The sequence below is a fragment of the Elaeis guineensis genome, chromosome 4 (assembly GCF_000442705.2).
Source record: "Elaeis guineensis isolate ETL-2024a chromosome 4, EG11, whole genome shotgun sequence".
NCBI lineage: Eukaryota > Viridiplantae > Streptophyta > Magnoliopsida > Arecales > Arecaceae > Elaeis > Elaeis guineensis.
Window position 1 is genome coordinate 60,712,660 of NC_025996.2, and position 19,761 is coordinate 60,732,420.

At 40.2% G+C, this 19,761-nt stretch overlaps 2 protein-coding genes across 2 annotated transcripts in view; both read left to right on the forward strand.

Moving 5' to 3' along the window:
- The window catches only part of LOC105037670 (uncharacterized), a 63,822-nt gene extending 58,838 nt beyond the window's left edge, over positions 1 to 4,984 (forward strand). The window contains 1 exon segment of the mRNA XM_073256601.1: positions 4,581 to 4,984. Coding sequence (XP_073112702.1) covers positions 4,581 to 4,863 — 283 coding nt within the window. The 3' untranslated portion in view covers positions 4,864 to 4,984.
- Positions 4,985 to 6,524: 1,540 nt separating this feature from the next.
- Positions 6,525 to 9,716, forward strand: LOC105042766 (pentatricopeptide repeat-containing protein At5g08305). The gene has a single exon (XM_010920085.4). The coding sequence runs from the start codon at positions 7,020 to 7,022 to the stop codon at positions 8,634 to 8,636; it is 1,617 nt and encodes a 538-aa protein (XP_010918387.2). The 5' UTR covers positions 6,525 to 7,019; the 3' UTR covers positions 8,637 to 9,716.
- Positions 9,717 to 19,761: the final 10,045 nt, after the last annotated feature.

Here is a 19,761-nt window from a genome sequence, read left to right on the forward strand (position 1 = left end):
GCAGGAGGAAGAAGAGGGAGGAAGGGAGGGGAAGGTTATGCAGTAATTTTAATTTGTTTAGGTACCCATATGCAGTAAAGGAAGGTTGTAAGGGAGCATTCTACAGCTTTTAGCTATGTGTCCACACCTCAGGTCCTTAGGTTGAGCAATTTGGTAAGTCATGCATATAGGATCTAGAAAGCACTTGTATTTTAAATAAAGTGACTAGAGTGATGACTAACTAAATTTATTTGAATCAAGAAACTGTACTATAAGAGTAAAGGAAGGTAGAACGGATGCAGGCAACTATTAACATAGTTGATGAAAAGGAAATAATATTTACTGCAATTCCTGATGTGGAGCTAAGAACATGAGAGAAAATAATTAAGATAAAATGAAAAACCAGAAAGAGTGCAAGAAAGGGAAGATAAGGTATACACATTGTTCACTAATAGGCTTTTGGAGCAGGAGAGACGGGTGGAAGAAGGCCCACTCTTTCCATTGTTTGGATTATATCATATGAAAAGAAAACAGCATCAATTAAAAAACATGAGATGATGTGTTGCATCAGATGTCATATTTGAATTATTGAACTAGTAGTGAAAAATTAAGTTCTACACTGTAAAACAGTAAAATTTCAGTGTTATCCTTTAAACAATTCAACCAATCAGAATGATTTCAGCTAAACACATTAAAAAATTGCACGTTTGAACAAGTATGGTTGAAACAGTTCAACAAAAAATAGCTGCTCTGATTGGCTTTTAACAACCTTGAGTGGCATACTGCATGGTTGCAATAATTATAAACATGCCAGCGATAAATAAGGTGTGTAGCCCATACGCATTGAAGTTATGCTATTGACAGATGCAATTTTCAGAAGTCTATGAAACTTCAAGATGCCTTGAGTTGAAAGGTTAACTATGCTAACTCAAAGAGAATTTAGGATAAAGAGAAACAAAAAATGAGTGTGAAAGAGAGAGGGAGAGAGACCCTTATCATGCCCCAACCCAGGGTTGAGTCCGGCACGTAATAGACGGCTGCATGCCTTAGGGTTTAACCCCTCAAGATATGCAAGACCTGCCTTCACATTCAATATATTAAATCAATCCGTACACAGTCAGTGGTATTGAAATCAAACTTCTAATTTTATTGATTTAAATAAAAGTAGTTCACTAATAATTTATGAGATTCATTGACATAAATCAAAATCAATATTTATTCAAAAAATAGATGTCCTCTAAGATCCTAAGCTCCTCGTTGCTCGATCCCAGCTCCATTATGCTTTTCTAGATCTGGAAAAAAGGAAGAGGAGTGAGCTTTACGGGCTTAGTAAGTTACCAATATTTTCGAGGGATCAAGTATGATTAAATTTTTTCCAAATATAGTAATTAACAATAATTGATGCATAAATCAACATAATTTTAATTTTCAAAATATGCCATGCATAACAATAAAATTTGAAATCTTTGTCTTCGATGACTATGGCCATAATCAGTCCTATGACAAGGCTGAAAAGAGATTAGTCTCTGAATACAGAACATGCGTTCCACCAGCATGTACCAGTGATCAATCCAACTGGTTAGGTTCAGAAGGGAACTAGTTCTGATTCACATGACTACGATTAGCTTCATGATAGGCTAAAGAGATTAGTTCTGAAAATAAATATATGACGCATTGGCAAGTATCAGGGATTAGTTCCAACTAGTTATGCTAGGATTAACTTTGCCAGTAATCAGCCCCGATTGACTAGGTTCAGGAGACTAGTTTCTGACGTATGGTCAACGATCAATCCCATTAGTTAGATCCAGACCATAGTCTAACTAGAGAGTTTTTCTCATAATTTTATTATAACTAAAAAATGATATTTGTTTTCACAATAATATCAAATTAAGTTTTTCACATCTCATTTTGAGAAACAAAAGGACAATTTTATTCAAAATTTGTGAAGGATAAACATGAATAAACATATTTCTAAAAATCATGCAACATTAAAACAAAGGTATCATCTCATTTCAAATTTTTTAATCATACCAAAGTAACACCATGCTTGATACATAATTTTGAATTACTTTTCATGTATAAAATACATACTTCCAAATTTTATAAATTTTAAATATTTAATTTGTACACAAAATTTAATTTTTAAACATATGAATATGCACCAAAAATTCAGAAATAAAACAAAACTTACTGTCGATCAGATCCGAATTTTTGCAATCTTCACAGTTCAATCTCTAGATCAGGTGCTCTTCTGGTGATGAAGGCTCTAGCACAAGTAGTTAACAAGTTTTATTAACCTTCAATTTGAGAAAAATTAAGGTGAATAGAAGGGACTCTTGATCTAGCTCGAGTCTAGGTCAAGGTCTGGGGTCGGTTTACGAGTCAAATCTATATGGTTCGGGTTGACCTAAATTGGATTTGGGTCTGATGAACAAAATGGGTTTATGGAAAAGGTTGAATTCCTTTTCTTTCCCTCTCTCTCTTCCTCTCTCTTTTCTTTTCTCTTCATTTTTCTCTCTTAACCGAACTAGGCTTCCAAGAGAGAGTGGAGTGGGGAAGGAGGGGGTAGGATCGGCAGTGGCTGGTGGTGTTGGGATGACGATGGTTAGAGGCGGCGGTCCGGCCAGCGGCAATCGGATAATCGAGAGAAAAAAGAAGTAAAGGGGCACTTCCCCTTGCACCATGGCGGCGACACCTAGGGCCAAGAAGTAAAGAGGAGGCTTACTAGAGATGGTGGCAGCAATGTGGCTTGGTTGGGCGGGCGGTTTCCAGTAGTGATGATGGTAGTCCTCGGAGCAAAGAAGAAAAACAAGGCAATGATGGTATGAAGGAGAAAAATCGGGTTTCAAGGGGTGGCAACGCTTTTTAAGGCGGCATGGTGACCGTTGGAGGTGAGAAGGAAGAGGGAGGCAGGAGAGGCTTCGGTGGTGGACATTGGCCGAGGGAGGTGGGGTTTAATAGAAGAGAATGCAAAGGGATGAGCTAGATTATCCTCGGATAAAGCTGGACTTCACTGGCGTAATCCATCCAAGCGGCCTTTGGTTGTCCCTCACTGACATAATCTATCCAAACGGCCTTCAGTCGTCTCTAACCAGCGTACGATACTAATCCGGCCGCCCTCGTGGCCTTATCATCTCCCACAGCATGGGATCGATAGGGGATAAGGTTCCGCTGTTTTGATCAAAAAAATTTGAAGGATTATGATGAAGTCGGCAAGCCTCGAATCGGATCCAATTGGATCGATTCTCACATTCTCCTCCCTTAAAAAATTATCCTTGAAATTTGAAAAATTTAGGTCTTCTGAAGTTAAAGGTGCTTAGCCCAAAACCCTCATATAGTACTTTGCTCGTGCTCGGCAATTCTATCAACCATTCAAATGCCTGAAAGTATTTCTATATCAAAGCACTCTTCCCAAGAATGCTTTACAACTCGATATCTCTGATCTACATTTTTCAAAGTTTCTTAATGATCTCAAATTAAAATTTTATGGAATCCAAGCAAAGACTTTGTTATCAAGTATATTGGATCATAATTATCCCTCGAGATAATTGCCATGTTTGCATCATTAATGATCAAGATATTAAATTCTAGACCCGATTTGAGGTAAGCCAACCCTAGATAATTTAATTAACCAATTTGCAATCAATTTGTCCTTTGAGCAAATTAACTCTATATTCCAATTATCAAAAATACCAAAATTAACTCATTTGTGAGCATAATAATTCTTCTACAATATTTTCTTCTAGGTTAAACTCATTTAAGCTTCTCAAAGTCTCTCTATATATATTTAAAAAAAAATTAACATGAAATTCCATTGACACTTCATAATGGTTGTACAAGCAGCACCTAGGCTAGGAAGTAAAGAGAAGGAAGGTGGCTTATTGGAGATGGTGGTGGCGGTGTGGCTTGGTCGGGCAGGCAGTTTCCGGCGGTGACGATGGTAGTCCTCGGAGCAAAGAAGAAAAACAGGGCAATGGTGGTATCAAGGAGAAAAACCGATTTTAGTGGGGTGGCGACGTTTGGCAAGGCGGCACGGCGGCCATTGGAAATGAGGAAGAAGGAAAAGGGAGGCAGGGGAGGCTTCAGTGATGGAAATTGACCGAGGGAGGTGGGGTTTAAAAGAAGAGAATGAAAAGGGATGAGCTCGATTTTCCTCGCATAAAGCTCGACTTCACCCTCACCAGCATGCGGCACTAATCCGGGCGTCCTTGCAGCCTTATCATCTCCCACGGCATGGTATTAAGGGATAAGGTTCTCCTGTTCCGATCAAAAAAATTTGAGGGATTACAATGAAGTCGGCAAGCCTTGCCCACTTCATCCCGAATCAAGTCCAATAGGACTGGTTCTCACACCCCTAATGTATGATGATGTCAACATGGTTTGGCAAGATGAAGTGTCTTGAGGGTCTTAACAATTGAAAGCACCTGAGTTCCATTTCCATATATCATTAGGGATTCTTTATAATTGTTTATGTTAACAGAATTTATTCCTCTTATGGTTTTCATTTGGCTTGTTGCTGCTGATTGTCACCCTGTTACAGGATTTATTTCTCTTATGTTATTCATTGGGCTTGCTGATGTTGATTTGTCACCTTATTACAGGGCCTTCCATGGGAATTTAAGATTAGAATCACTAGAAATTGCAACTCATAAAGAGATAGTTGCATTAGTACGGGGCTTTTCGCTGACTATATCATATATCGTATCAGGTTTGAGAGAGAGTGAGATAAGGAGAAGCCGCTTTGTGAAACAGACAAGAACCCTGCTGTTTATTGTGTCAAAACCATATGAAGTCCCAAGACTGTTGCCTTCTTTTTTGAAAGATTTGGTCTCGCTATCATTCTTGCAAAGGTACTGGCTTCTGTCAAATGTGAAGATGTCATAAATGTAACTTTGTGTATATAGTGACTATTGCATATATGTGAATATGGATGGTTGCTATGCCTCATCTGGTAATATTTCTCGAGAAGGATAATCAGCTCCCTGAATGTGGAATTCTTTGAAAATTGCATGATGTTGCAGTTTGAAGCACTGCTTTTTTTATGCTTCCTTTCCAGTTGGTTTCAATTGGTGCTTCACGTTGGATCGTCGAGGGCGATCTTCCTGGTACTAGTTTACTTTCATTGCATGCACCTACTCAAGTTCCCTGTGCAGGTGCCAGGTGGTGGTGTGGGTTTCTGGTCTGGACAAGTCCAAGCAAAAGCAGTCTGGACTCTGTTGATAGAGTGAATATGCATTCTCCTCTGGGAAACTCTGAGCTGTCCGACCCTACACCTGGATGGTGATACACCTGCCATCGGTGGCAGGCAATTCAGACTCAAGTTTCCAATTATAGTGAACACCAGGTTACCCCTCCCTCCTTCCATCTAATCTGTCTCAAGTGGGCCATTGACCATTGTTTTTCACATCTTACTCTCACAATTCAACTCTTCCTATGGACTCCTGTTGTTCCGCCTGATCTCATTTTTATGGTCACATATCGTGGCAGGTATGAAATGGGATTTTTTTTTTCTTCTTCTGTTACAGGAATCAAATGTTTCATGTCATGCGGGAGATGCTTTTTTTTTTTAATAATGTTTATCATTTAATCCAATAGCATTCTGCTAGATAGCAACAGGTTTTATGAATCTTGATTGCTTTTGAACAATGTCAGAAGAGGAATCAACCATTGGAAGTGCTTTTCTTGCAACCTAAAAAGTGGATTATCCGGCACTGTTCTAGCCAATGAATCTGCAGAGAAGAATAATCTAATGGGTTGGGTAGGTCATTATCTGTATCCACTCTGTACTTATGTTGGGACGGTGGGGTGGGTTGGACGTATTGGGTTGGGTAAAACTATATTTTTTCTGAACAAATCAACTTTTTAAAGGAGATTTATGATGAATGATTTGAAACTAGTTTAACCATTATTTGCAGCTGTCCTGGATTTGCTGTGACTCAGAAAAAAAAAAAATCCTATCATCCAGGCTAAATTGTCATCCTAAAGTAGGGTTGGAAACAGGCCAAGTTGGGTCGGGCCACATTTCTAGCCAAATCTATTTCAATATATTTTTTGGATTTCAGATCAAGCTTAAATCTGAAAATATTTTAAAATTTAAGATTTGAGTTCAAGCTTGAGTTTGATCCGAATCCAATCAGACCGGTCTGAGCTCAAGATCCAGTTCGAACCAAGGGGTACCGTCTTACTTTTCCAGTCCTCTCTCATTCCCTCATGCGTTCTCTTCCTCTTCCTCCTTCGGTCCTTCATCGTGTCCCAATGCCATCATCATCTGTGCCGGCTTTGTCGGTCTCACTGTTGCAACCCACTTCGCCACCTCCTCTGTCTTCTTGCTGTTGCAATCCATCTCTACCTTCTTTTTTGGCTTTGCTGCTGCAATCCATCTCGCTGCCCCCTCGACTCCATCGATGGCTTCCTCGATCATCACTTTTAGATCTTTCTAACCCTCTATTAGGTGGTTGCCACCTCTTCGACTATCCTCCTTCCACTTGTCTTTTCTATCTCGGTGCTTGTCTACTGCTTCTATCGCGTCATCGATCCCTTCTGCCACCCCTTCGATGCCTTTGCCTCTCTCTCCTACCCCATCGACTCTCTCCTCGACAAGCTTCTTGTTGGTCTTGCCTACCTCTGAGTCGCCTCTCTCTCTCAGGGTCTGTCTTTTTTTTCACCCTCGAGTCTTCTATCTCAGTCTGTCTCTGCATCGCTGGCTTTTCCCGTGTCATTGTAGGCCACTTCTTCCATCTTTTTTTCGTCAGTATATTTTTTGATAGAAGATGCGTCGGTGATGTATGTTGGAGGAAGAGGGATTTTATCGAATTAGAATTTACGCTCGGATCCAGGTCTGGGTTGGACCAAATATATGCCTCGTCCCGGAATGCAAATAGGCCTTATAGAGCCAAGTCCGGTCTGAAATCCAACTCAAAATCAATTCGGTCTGATAGACCTCAAGCGTCCAATTCCAGCCCTACCCTACCCTAGATACTGGCTTTTCTGTGAACGTGCTGTTTACGCCGAGACCATGAAACGCTCTTCCAAACCCCCAAATGCTACCAGTGCCCTTCACCAAGTCACCCCATCTCAACCAGTCCTTCGTCTTCCTCCTCGAGCGGTGCAAGTCTATGAGCGAGCTGAAGCGAATCCACGCCCAAATCACCACCCACGGCCTCTCCGGTGACAACTTCCTCGTCTCCAAACTCCTCCTCTTCTCCGCCGTATCCGACTCCGGAGACATCGACTACTCCTGCCGTGTCTTCCGAACGCTTCCCGCCCCAACCATCTTCATCTATAACACCCTCATCCGAGGCTTCTCCAAATCCAAGAACCCGAACTGCTCCATTTCTCTCTATACCCAGATGCTTCGTGCCGGGGTCTCACCGGATCACCTCACCTTCCCCTTTCTCGCTAAGTCCTGCGCCCGCCTGTCCTCCCTCCGTCTTGGGCTGTCCATCCATGCCCACATTGCGAAGAATGGACTGGAATTCGATCTCTTCGTCCAGAATTCATTGATTCACCTGTATGCATCTTGCGATGATATAATGTCTGGCCGGAGAGTGTTCGATGGAATTTCCCAACCAAATACCGTGTCATGGAATACTCTGGTTGATGGCTATGCAAAGTGTGGAAATTTAAGTGCTGCGAGGGAGGCGTTTGATTGTATGCCGGAGAGGGATGTGGTGTCTTGGAGCGCTCTGATTGATGGGTATGTGAAAGGTGGGGAGTACAGAGAGGCGCTCGCCCTGTTCGAGACGATGCAAGCTCAGGCAGGTGGGCCAAAAGCCAATGAGGTCACCATGGTGAGCGTGTTGTGCGCCTGTGCGCATTTAGGGGCCCTTGATAAAGGGAGGAAGATGCACCGTCATTTAGAGGAAAATGGCTTACGCTCAAGTCCAGAGCTGTTGACTTCCTTGATTGACATGTATGCCAAATGTGGATCGATACATGAGGCTCTTGAAGTGTTTCATGCCGTTCCGGCACAGAAGACAGATGTGTTGATGTGGAATGCGGTGATTGGGGGGCTTGCAATGCATGGGTTGGGCGCAGAGTCTGCAGAGATGTTCAGAGAAATGCAGAGGGCGGGCATCTCACCAGATGAGATAACGCATTTGGGGTTGTTGAGCTCTTGTGCTCATGGAGGCTTGGTGGATGATGCTTGGGCTTTCTTTAGATCCCTCAAAGCCCGAGGCATGACACCGCAGGTTGAGCATTATGCTTGCATGGTTGATGTTCTTTGTCGAGCGGGCCGTATGGAGGAGGCATATGAGTTCGTCAGCACAATGCCCATTGAACCGAGTGCTTCTGTTTTAGGTGCTCTGCTTAGTGGGTGTCAGACCCATGGTTGGGTGCACCTAGGGGAGATTGTGGGAAAGAGGCTCGTCGAATTGGAGCCGGAACATGATGGAAGGTACATTGGCTTGTCAAATGTTTATGCCATTGCAAGGCGGTGGGAAGAGGCCAGGACAATGCGCGAAGCAATGGAAAAGAGAGGAGTGAAGAAAGCTCCTGGCTTTAGTGAGATTGAGGTGGAGAAAGGTCTACACATATTTATTGCTCATGATAAGGTTCATCCCCAATCAACAGAGATTTATTCTATGTTGAGTGTGATAGCTATGCAAATGAAAATGGAATATGATGGCATTATCCAAGAACCACTATCATTTTAATCCACAGAAAAATGGTCAAGCATGCATGAACATCTCAAAAAATGGAGTATGTAAACAGCTTGGGGACCTATACAATCAAACAGATTAAAATTTCAACAGTGCCGTTTGATTTGTTTGCTTGGCAAGTGATCATATTCCTATCACACTGGGATTCTTATTGCTAATAGAGGGATCTAACTATTGAAAAATTGTACTGAGATAAAAGCTTAGACCTTGACTGGTAAGTAGGACATGCCATCAAGGAAGCAAGGCCAATCTTCGGGTGAAAGTGGCACAATTGAAGTATGCAACGTCAAAGGCTATATGAAAGGAAGCCGATACTCACAGTTTTGGGGCATTTTCATGCAGTGGGTGCAGTCTGTTCCTTCTCCATTTTTATATGAAAGAAACTTGCAGTGGCTAGAGATCTGTTTTTTCGTTCCTTTTCTCATTGTCGAGGAGACAATTTTCATTCTTTCCTAGTACATATCACTTTGAGTTGTTGCATATTATCATCCAAAAAGGCATTCTTTGTTGCTACAACTTCTGGCAATTTTCTTCCAAGATCAACGCCCCCTCGACTCTTGATCCATCTATTCCATGGCTATTCCTTTCATCCCAGGTGGGAAGAAATGAATCGATACGTTTTACAGAAACCCACTTTCTATCGTGTGACCTCCCTGGGTGCCAAAATGAGGAGGAAACCATTGAAGCGTCAAATACAATTTTTATGATGGCAGTGTTCATGATAACCATTCTGTATAGTTTCTCAGTCTCTTGACCCTCAATCTGTAAAGATTCAAAAACTCAATGTAGCAAAACCACCGCCAGCACATCCAGCCATGGATGAGGAATCTAAAGTCAGCTATTCTAATACTTCAGTTGTTGGAGAGACCGCTTATTCTGAAGCCAGAGAGTTTGCAGTGCAGTTTTCCAGTTATACCTCCGGCTTATTTCACACCATTCTTTCAATTTTGTGTCCCTTGTTGGTCGGGTTATAAAGCAGATGCTTTGGAGGAGTGGGGATGTTAAGCCAACAACGGTGCATGTCGTGCCATTAATATATTTTCTAGTAATAAAAATTTTAAACAGATAAAACTCTGTTTAAGTGTTGTATTTGTGATAAGATATATGTTACCTAAAGTTTTAGTTTTTTAAAACTCTTGGGTAGTTACAACGTTTAAAAGTTTACAACGTTTAAAAGTTTTGTAGAATTGTATCTTTCTTGAAAAGAATAATATGCACCTTTTATTACATTGCTTCTGAAGTTATGTGATATTTGGATCCTTATAAATCTACGGAACATCTGAAATCAAGAGTCAACTTGCTTTCTTATTCGGATCTATACTTTTTTTTTTTAAATCTTTTCTATGCTTTATCTTTTTGGATGTGGGTTCTTGAATAAAGGTGATTAAAAAATGCAATCTCACATCACCTTTGGGTATTATATTTTCGGGATAGGATTTTCAAGAGTCCTTTTCTACCTAAAAGAGAAAAAATCATTATTTTTTAGAAAAGCTTCTTGAAAGTGTCTTATCCAACTATGTTCTTTTCTTCTATCATATTTTTTTATTTATCTTCGACCCAACATAATAATTTAAAGAAAGTGATGTTTCAAATAGATTCTATGGCCATCAAGATCCAAACTATAGAAATAGAGGGGCTTGAAAGGCTTGATGGGCTAAACTATAAGAGATGGGTGATGAAGTTTTATTTTCATCTCATCTTTACTAGAGTTGCCCATGTGTTGGCCGTGCTGTATCCATAAGGAGAAAGAAGCAATGGAGAATGCATCGAGAAATAAAGAAAGTTGCTAGAAGATGACTACAAATATCACTACACTCTTCTCAATACTATAACCAATGATTTATTCAACGTGTTTTATAGCTCTAGAGTTGTGGAATGCACTCTAACAAAGATATGTTAATGAGGATGCTGGAAATCATTCTTTTTCATTAAAAAATATATTGATTTTAAGATGGTTGATATCACACCTTCGATCTGAGATCGCAAGCTAGAAATCGCGGCAACTGCCGCATACTCATAGAAAACTCTTTCCATAAGCATGCAAGACATCTTATCATACTATCATAAAGCAACAGCAGAATAATTAATTAATAATTTAAGTTCAAAACTTATCAATTTAAATTTCAACTTTAATATCTCAATAAATTCAATAATATTCAATAGATCTTACATCAAATTCAATAAGAATTTTAATTTAAAATAAAAGTATCGAGGTTTGCTTTTAATTATTTTTCTACACATAATCTATATTATCTTAGTTTTTCGAGATTTGTAAAAATAAAAAAATAAGAAGTAATGAGCTAGATAGCCCATCAAACAATGTTCACTTCAACTAAATTAAATCGGACAATAAAATAAATAAATTATTTATAGAAAATAAGCATATAGAGTTTATCAATTTGAAATTAATTTTAATTATGCAACATTATTAAAATATAGTTCATGCCAAGTTCAATTCCTTTTCAAAAATTAAGTTTCTTTCAAGAATTCAATTTTTTTTATTTTCAAGTTCTTTTTATCAACTATGGCTATGATTATATTTTTTCTATGATAGAATCATAATACCGTATATCGTCTTATGATAAGTTGTGAATCATCTAGTAGCAAAGTCCTTCGAAATCATTGATCTCGCTGGCAACATAAACTTTCAAAACAAATCAATTGTCAACATATTAGCCTTCATTGACAGGATCTTTTACATTGTCAGATTGTCAATTCATATCATTCTTGAATCAAGATTCTTCATAAATCATATTTTTATTCTTATTTGATAGAAAGACATATAATCATGTGGTATCGAAATCAATCAATATAATGTATAACAAAATCAATATGTCGAATCATGCTTCATTATAATATTTCAAAATAAGATACTTTCTATAACAAAATATCATTTATCAAATTCATACATCTTTTCATAAATCATATCAAGAAAATATACTATAATTTATTAAAAAATCTAAAAAAAGTGAAGCATTACTTACCTCATATGCATTCCAATAAATCCGTATAATTCTAGAAATTTTTTTTTAAAATCTTCAGTTCATAGATCATATCGTAGTATTCCATTACTAAAAATCTACAATCCTATACATGATCAAATCCAACAATTAGAAAGATATAAACAAGTAAGAAAGATAAGATTGATGGATAGTCGTATTCAATGATCTGAATTGGTCTGATTATCTAATTCATCCGATTAAGATCTAATTAGGATATAGATGGTTCAATAGAGATCAAAGATGATCAATTCAATAGTCTTTGATAAGAATCAAAGTAGAGGTCAATATTTCGATTGATAAATCTAGGATCAATTCAATCGAGTAAATTCATCCAATCAAAGTCAATCAAGATATAAGGACTCAAATAGTGCGGATATGATCTCCGATTGACAAGATGGTTTAGAGTTTGGCTATCAAATTAACTTGGATCCAAAATAATAGGATCGAAAGTCATTTATTGAGTTCATAAATTAAGTGGTGAGAGAAAGTCAAAGGAGAGAGAATTAATAAGATGCAACCGATCGATTAGGTGACATAATCTGATATCTTGATTGGTTCAAACAAGATGATTTTCATCAAAACATGATTGAATTATGACACAGATGATTTAATAAAATTATGGATGATCAAATCTAGTGGTTCATAGTCTAGTCAAGTTGGGTGCTGGTATGTTGCCCAACAACCATGGATCAGGATCTTTTACTAGGGTCATTCAAACTAATCATCAATCTTCTCTAAGTTCTAGAAAATCTTAGGAGAGAGAAACAATTTAGAGAGAAAAATTTCTAGAGAGAGAATATAGAGAGAAAGACTAGGGAGAGAAAGAGAGTAAAGAGAGGAGAGAGAAAAGAGAGAGAAAATCTTTTTCTTTCTTTTCTTTTTCTTCTTTTTTTTTTCCTTTTTCTTTCTTCTTTCTTCTTCCTCATTCATTTGGGTGGAACAGGGGATCTCCCATCCCATTCTATTCCCCAAGCAAAGGAGCTCAAGGCCAGCGGTAACTATCATAGATAATGGGGCCTATGGCAGTGCAACCGATGATCGCCGATCAATGCTCAACGACATCAAATGGTGTCGAAGAATCAAGGAAAAACACGTGAAAAATCAGAATAAAATAGAGGATTTGATCAAACCCCTATTTCGACAAAATCCGACGATTGTCGGTCAGAGTCCCAACACCCACGAGCTGAGGAAGATGAGGAGAAAGATAGAGAGAGACCCTACCCGTTTTTCGATAAGCTAAGGCCTTAATTCCGACGAACTCCATGAAAATCTCAAAAAGAGAAAAGGAGGAAGGTGGGCCTCCTTCCGGTGATGAACGGTGACCGAACTATGGGGTTCGAAAGGAGGCTCGATGCCCCCTTTTAAAAAAGACCAGTGGAGGAGTTCGAGTCCTCTCCAGTTTCCGTCTCCATCGGGAGACCATATGGAAGAGGACTCCCACTGTGAGTCCAATTCCTTCCACCCTATGCGCATGCTGGCCAAAACTTTTTTTTTAATTTTTTGAATGCTTTAAAATCTATGCAAAATCCTTTTTTTTGTGGTAGGGTTGGGGTATTACAGTTGATTCAAAACCTATTATTGAGCAAATAAATGCTTTGAACAACATTGCGTGTGAATGTGCTAATGCGGATGAACCATTTTTGAAGATTTTTCAAAATTTTAAAATTATTGGTAAGCTTCTACTTTCATGGAAAAACTACTAACAATATTTAAAGCATAAAAAAAGGTCTCTAAAATCAGATGAATTAGTGCAACACATTCGAAATGAATGTGAAGCATGTAAAAGAGATGAACTTGAGAATTAAGAAAAGGATAACAATATTCATAATGTTTATTGCTGCTCATTCTTGTGGAGGTCGGAAGGTGGGTGACTGAGCCTTGCGCAGGGATGCTGGAGCGACCTGCAAAATAAATTCGAGTCAGAGATTTTTACTTCGGTGAGGATCCTCCGATGTTCAAATCAGAAATCAGAGAACAAAGGAGCAACAATGGATTTTTTGAGAGAGATTGTATACCTCGGTCCTTGGAGCTTTGATTGTTTATATAAAATATCATCGAACAACTGATTGAATAGCTGTGAAATTATGCAATCTCGAGATTGCACGGTCATTAAACATACCATTGCGGGCAAGATATTTTAGCCCTTAATTGCTCCTATGAAATTAGGGAAGGTGGTTACCTCTAAGCTTATCCACTTAGGGTGGACAGCTGTTGCACGTGTCATGAGACTCGTTGGTCGAGGTAACAGAGGCAGCTCATATGCTGAACCGACTATGCAGCAAATAGGATGTAGATAGCTCGGCTCCGCATACCTCAGCTCTATGCTTAGGTCGGCAACCATAGCAATAACTCGACGGTCTGAGGTATACCTTGATAACATACAGATCCGAGATATCTATAGTACCATCATAATACTACCCTTCTACTCCTGAGTCTGATAATTAAATAAAAAGAGTACCTCAAAAATCATACCTCGGATTTGGGGATGCGCACTCTCGCGCTTTCATGTATACCTCCAGCATTTAAAGTTGATGACATCAGCTTGACATATGGAAGTATGCCGTGAATGGTCGTGACCGATGGGATGACGTAGCAGGTGATTTTCTCGAGAATTTAATTTTTTTAGTGATGGTTTTTTATCTTCACCTTTGCCTTCTTTTAAAATTGCCCTTTAGGTGTACAAAGAAGATGATTGCAAGGCTTTTTCACTCCAGATTTTCATTGCAACTCTCGGCGATGATGCATCCAGAGCACTTGAGAAAGTTTGAATTGGTATTAGCTAGGAAGAAGCAAGCCAAAGTTCCATCCATTGGCCCTCTAGTCCCAGTGGGTGGCAATATGAGGGTTCCGACCACTGGATCAACTATCACGGTCGTGAGGGATGAGGATCCTCTTTTGATCACCGAGTCCATGGTTTCTCCATTGGAAGCTATGGGAAAAACTCCACTAAAGGAGATTCAGACAGAGGAGAGATTGGTGGAGAAGACGCCAATGACGGACATAGCCGGCCATCTTGAGGAAGTTTCGATGATAACGATGGAGGTCGGGGAGTCTTCGAAGCAGACGCTTCCAATCCAGTGCCCTTCCCTAGCAGTCACTCGAACAAGACCTTCGCAATCAACGACTTCTGCTCCATCCACAGTGGAGAATCTCAAGTCTGTGATGGTGTTTCTGAGAGACTTCCTCTCTCCTATTGAGAGGCAGTACCTGGATGAACAAGGAGCTCAACAGTGGATGAAGGGTGCCCTGAGATTTCTCGCCCAGGTAGGAGGTTTTCAAATTTTTTCTTTAAGTCTTCTACAACTTGTATCATCTAACAGCTTTATATAAATATATACAGGTTGGGCATTATCTAGCCAATTTTATTGGCTCCACCTCTGATGCATCAGCATTGGAACTTACAGTAGCGAGGGAGGAAATAGATTTGATGAAATATCTCTTGGTACGAGAGAGATCGGCTAATGCCAAGTTGGTTAAAGAAGCCAACTCCTCTGAAAAGGCTCTCCAAGAAGCTCGAGAGATGATTGACCATCGGGACAATGACCTGAAGAGAGCTAAGAAGAGAATTGAAGATCTCGAATGATAGAGATCTAAGGCTAAAAAGAAGATCAAAGACCTCGAGAGGTAGAGGTTTGAGGTTGAAAGAGATTACCGTTGAACCCGTGATGACGTAGAGCGCCTGAGGAAGACACTCAGAGAAAAAAGGGGTCGAGATTATACTTCCTCTGAGGTTCATCCTCGAAGGAGTCCCAGTAGAAGCTCAGTTAAGAGGGTCAGGATTTCAGAAAGAGCAAGCTGCAAGGAGAAAACACCTCAGAGGGGTGAGGGCTTTGCTTCCAAAGGGATCCAGGTGTCTCCGAGGCCATATGCTGAACTTTAGTAGGCTTCGTCAGAAGCGAAGCACTTGAAGAAGAAGCTAAAGGAGAAAAGAGAGCCAAGATCTCCTCTGGTGCCAACTCGTAGATCAGGAGCTTCTGACTACGAATGCTGAAAGAAGGAAAGGTCAATTGACAAAAAGAGAAGCCGAAATCATAAATCAGGCTTGCAAGATGGTATTCTCTGCGGGCATTGAAAGGTGTAAAATGATGGCTTAGGCACATCTCCCTGCTGATAGTGTCGAGCTTCTACAAGTCAACTTTTTAGATGAAAGTTTGAAGGCCGTGACAGCAGATAGCACAGAGAATTTTGTAAGAGCATCTCATTACTCTACTAAAGCTAATAAGGTTGATGCAACCGTCCAGACTAAAGAAGCTACCAGTGATGAAGAAGGTTGCACTGAAGCAAGTCGCTCCGACGATGCTCTAGGGCAGTGAAGTATTTTTCTTTCATTTTTTTTATAATCCAGACGATGTAGCCTATTTTAGATGTGAATGAATGAAATTAATTTTTATTGATAATATTCACCGTGTTTAAATGGATTAGTGCAAATCACATTCTGAGCTATATTGGCCAAGTTCTGATCTGTATTAGCTAAGACTTAGCCGTAATTAAATCATAAAATACAATCTGAGCTATAATTTAGCAAATACATGACCTGAGCAATATTTTTTGAGCAAAGCATGGCTCGAGCTATAATCTGGGCTGTAATCCAAGCTATATAATTCATACCTGTTGTGTAGGTGTTAAAAGAATTGGAGTTCAAATAACCTCCACGTGGTAGATACCATCACACGTCTTCGCATGTCTCTTTGAAAGTGGCATAAAGTATGATTTGCCTATTATTGACATTAACTACCATATCGACGGTAGGGTAATATCCCATCACTGGTTACCACACATTGAGTATCTGTTCAAGCTCTATCGATTCACATCAATAATTAATGCTTTGAAAAGAAGTATCGCTTGGAGATGATTTGAACCCTGGGTCTATTTAAGACCTCAGACAAGACTAAGCACAGGCTTTTAGGGTTTCCAGTCGTCCCTATTTTCTTTCATTGTAGGTTTTCTTTCTCCTTCGTCCTTTGCTTTCAGAACCCTTCTTTGCTTCCAAAACTCTTCCTGCAAGGAGAATGGCCTTTAGAGACTTAGATTTTGCCCCACTGAGATTCCAGTCCAAGCTAACGGAGCGGGATGTGGTATTGCTTCATGAGTAATTTCAAATCTCCCTGAAGTTTCAACTGAAAATCTCAAGATCGAATGACCGAGTCTACCAACCTCCCCCAGGCTGGATGAGTCTCTATGAGGAATGCTTTCGGGATGGACTGAGGCTTCCTCTCCATCCCTTCTTTATAGCTCTCCTCCAATATCTTGAGATGTTGCCATGTTCGATAGTCCCAACCTCATGGTGGTATATCTGCAATTTTACCGTAGCGTGCATGTTAACTAGGATTGATCCCAACATCGTACTTTTTTTTTCTTTCTACAGCCTCAAGAACTTTTTTTTCCTTTCTACAGCCTCAAGAGGCATCCCGATTCATGTAGATGGTAGTACATGTCGATATGAAGGAAGAAGAATGTCCATCCATTGATACAAGATGCTTCTACCACTATCCATGGCTAGAAGGAGCGATTTCTCTTCGTCTCTCAGATGTCTGGCGAGGACTAAGGATTTGTCGCTTGGGATGAACCCAAGAGGCCGTGCTAAAAGAATCTTTGTTGGGTCAACACCAGAGGCAGGAGATGGAAGCCCCATGTAACTTCAAGATCCGAACACTGAAGGAGCTTTTGTCGGCACAGACACTGTTCAACACCGACATCAGCCAAGCCACTCCTCAAGGTGTGCATAGGTCACATGCCTCAGTGCCATGTGTTCTTCAATTTTCACTTTACCCTTATGCTAACCATTTGGTTGCCTTGGTTGCAGAGATGGGCTTGGATTTATCCAAAAAGGTGGAGAAGAAGGCCCATAGAAAGAGGGTAGCTGAACCTGTGGGTGGACGAAGCATCCGTATCAAGATCAGGCATCTCACGCTGTTGTTAGTTCCTGGGCCAAAGGGTCTTGGCCTCCTCGTGCCGATGACTTCAGAGTCATGAGGATTCAATCTGGCTTGACTTCATCGATTTCTGATGGAGATCAAAGAAGCCAAACAAGTCGAGCCCTTGAGGAGGCAGTTTTGAGCCTACCGGCCCTCGAGGAGACAATTTCAAGCTTATCGGCTCCTCCTATCATCACACTCTCTTCAGAAGATGAGCCAGCCAATGAGGCTAGGACTTCTGGGGCCGCGCCAGCTATCCTAAGGCTCAAGGCTTCGATCTTAGAGGACTATCCGCTGGCGCATGAGCTATTCATCGGGATGCTCCTCCTAGCTGATGCAACCAAGCTGCTGGTCGAGCCGCATAGGGAGGTGAGGAGAAAAGCTATGGAGAGCTTCATCTGGATAAATTAAAGCTTCTGTAGTTTTGTTTACTTTAAACATACATTTATCATGTGCACTGATAAGAGATTTCTCTTGATAGCTCGTCCATTATCTGAATGGATATATGAAGAGCTGCCATGATCTTTTGACTGAAGTGAGGAAGCACTAAGCCAATGCTGAGACGCTCAAGGGCACCAAAGACAAGGCTGTAAGGGAGGTTGGAGAGGCCTCCATGAGGGCTGATGTGGCTAAAAGGAGGGCTGAAGATGCCGAAGCGGCCCTGAGAGGAGCTATCGAAGAGAATTTTCGACTGTAAGGGAGAATAAGGGAGCTTGAAGCCCAATTGGAGAAGAGTAAAATTGCAGCCAAGGTAGCAGAGAAGAAGATAGTAGAGGCCGCCTCAAGGGCTGTTGTAGACTTTCGAGCATCAATAGAGTACGAGGATGAGATGATTGAGTTTTTCACTGATGCCTACACCGGTGGGAAGCAACTGGTCCAGGGCAAGGTTGCTGTCAAGTATCCAGAATTAAATCTAAATTTTTTGGATGAACTCTAAGAATCCACTACAGTCGACATACCCACGATGAATGCCTCTGCTCCCGATGCTATCTTGTAGGCCTTTATCTTTTTTTCTTTTGTACTTGGATCTTTTGAGGTCGTTGTAAAAATTTTTGAAGAAATGAAGTTTGTTTTTTCTTCATATCCTCTACTTTTTATTTGTGATTGTGCACTTTTATTCAGCACGAACTAACTTAAGATATTAAGCTTTGCCATGAACTTAGTTCTGATCGTAGAAAGTAGGAATGTTTCAAGTAAAGAAACTCCAACAGTAACTAGGTCGATTTTGAATTAGGACCGATCAAAGGCCGTTGAGATTTAAGCCGATCAAAGGCAATCATCCATGTATGCTGATCTGAGATAATTATTTGAGAGCACTGATTTGAGCTCTGCTCTTGTTAGTGCGAGCGGTATTTTTGCTCTGCTCGTTGACACGAGTGGTATTTTTGCTTTGTTCCTTGATGCGAGCGGTATTTTTGCTCAGCTCATTGATGCAAGCGGTATTTCTACTCTGCTCGTTGACGCGAGCGGTATTTTTACTCTACTTATTGATGTGAGCGATGTTTTTACTTTATTTATTGACACGAGTGATATTTTTGCTCTGCTCGATGATGCGAGCGGCATTTTTGCTCGCTCGTTGATGTGATAGGCTGATCAAAGGCCAATTATTGCAAACTGAGAGTCCTTTTGGTTAGCTCTTGAAGATTTTTTTAGGCTAGCCTTCATTCATTAAACATGATTTCGATCAAAAGAATCCTTGGAAGCTCGGCTCCAACCAGAAGAACTTCGGTAAGAATAATTTTGATTAAAAAAACCTTTGTAGAGCTCGTAGGATCGGAGTTTAAGCTTTTCGTGCAACTTTTATAGACAAATATAAATTGATAAACCTAAAAATTTATATATATAATAAGGGCAAGATATTACAATATCATTGATGATACATATGTAGGTTGGTCGAATTCCATGGCCTAGGGAGTGGAGTTCCATCGAGTTGCTTTAACCGATAGATCTAGCAGGATGTACTACCTCATCCATTTGATAAGAATCTTGCCAATTGTGTGATAGTTTCTTCTATTCAGTGAGCTGTGAAACTTTAGCTTGTCGTAATATCACGTCGCCAACTTGAAACTCTTTGGTCTTGACTCAAGCATTGTAGAATCTGACCACCCTCTGACGAAAGGCAGCCATTCTCATAGCGGCATGCTCCCTGCTTTCTTCGATCAGGTCGAGCTTAGCCCGGAGCCACACTGAGTTGGTATCTTC

Bases quoted from the DNA above. Each gene is read 5' to 3' on its own strand.
- LOC105042766 (XM_010920085.4), top strand. From the start codon at position 7,020: ATGCTACCAGTGCCCTTCACCAAGTCACCCCATCTCAACCAGTCCTTC.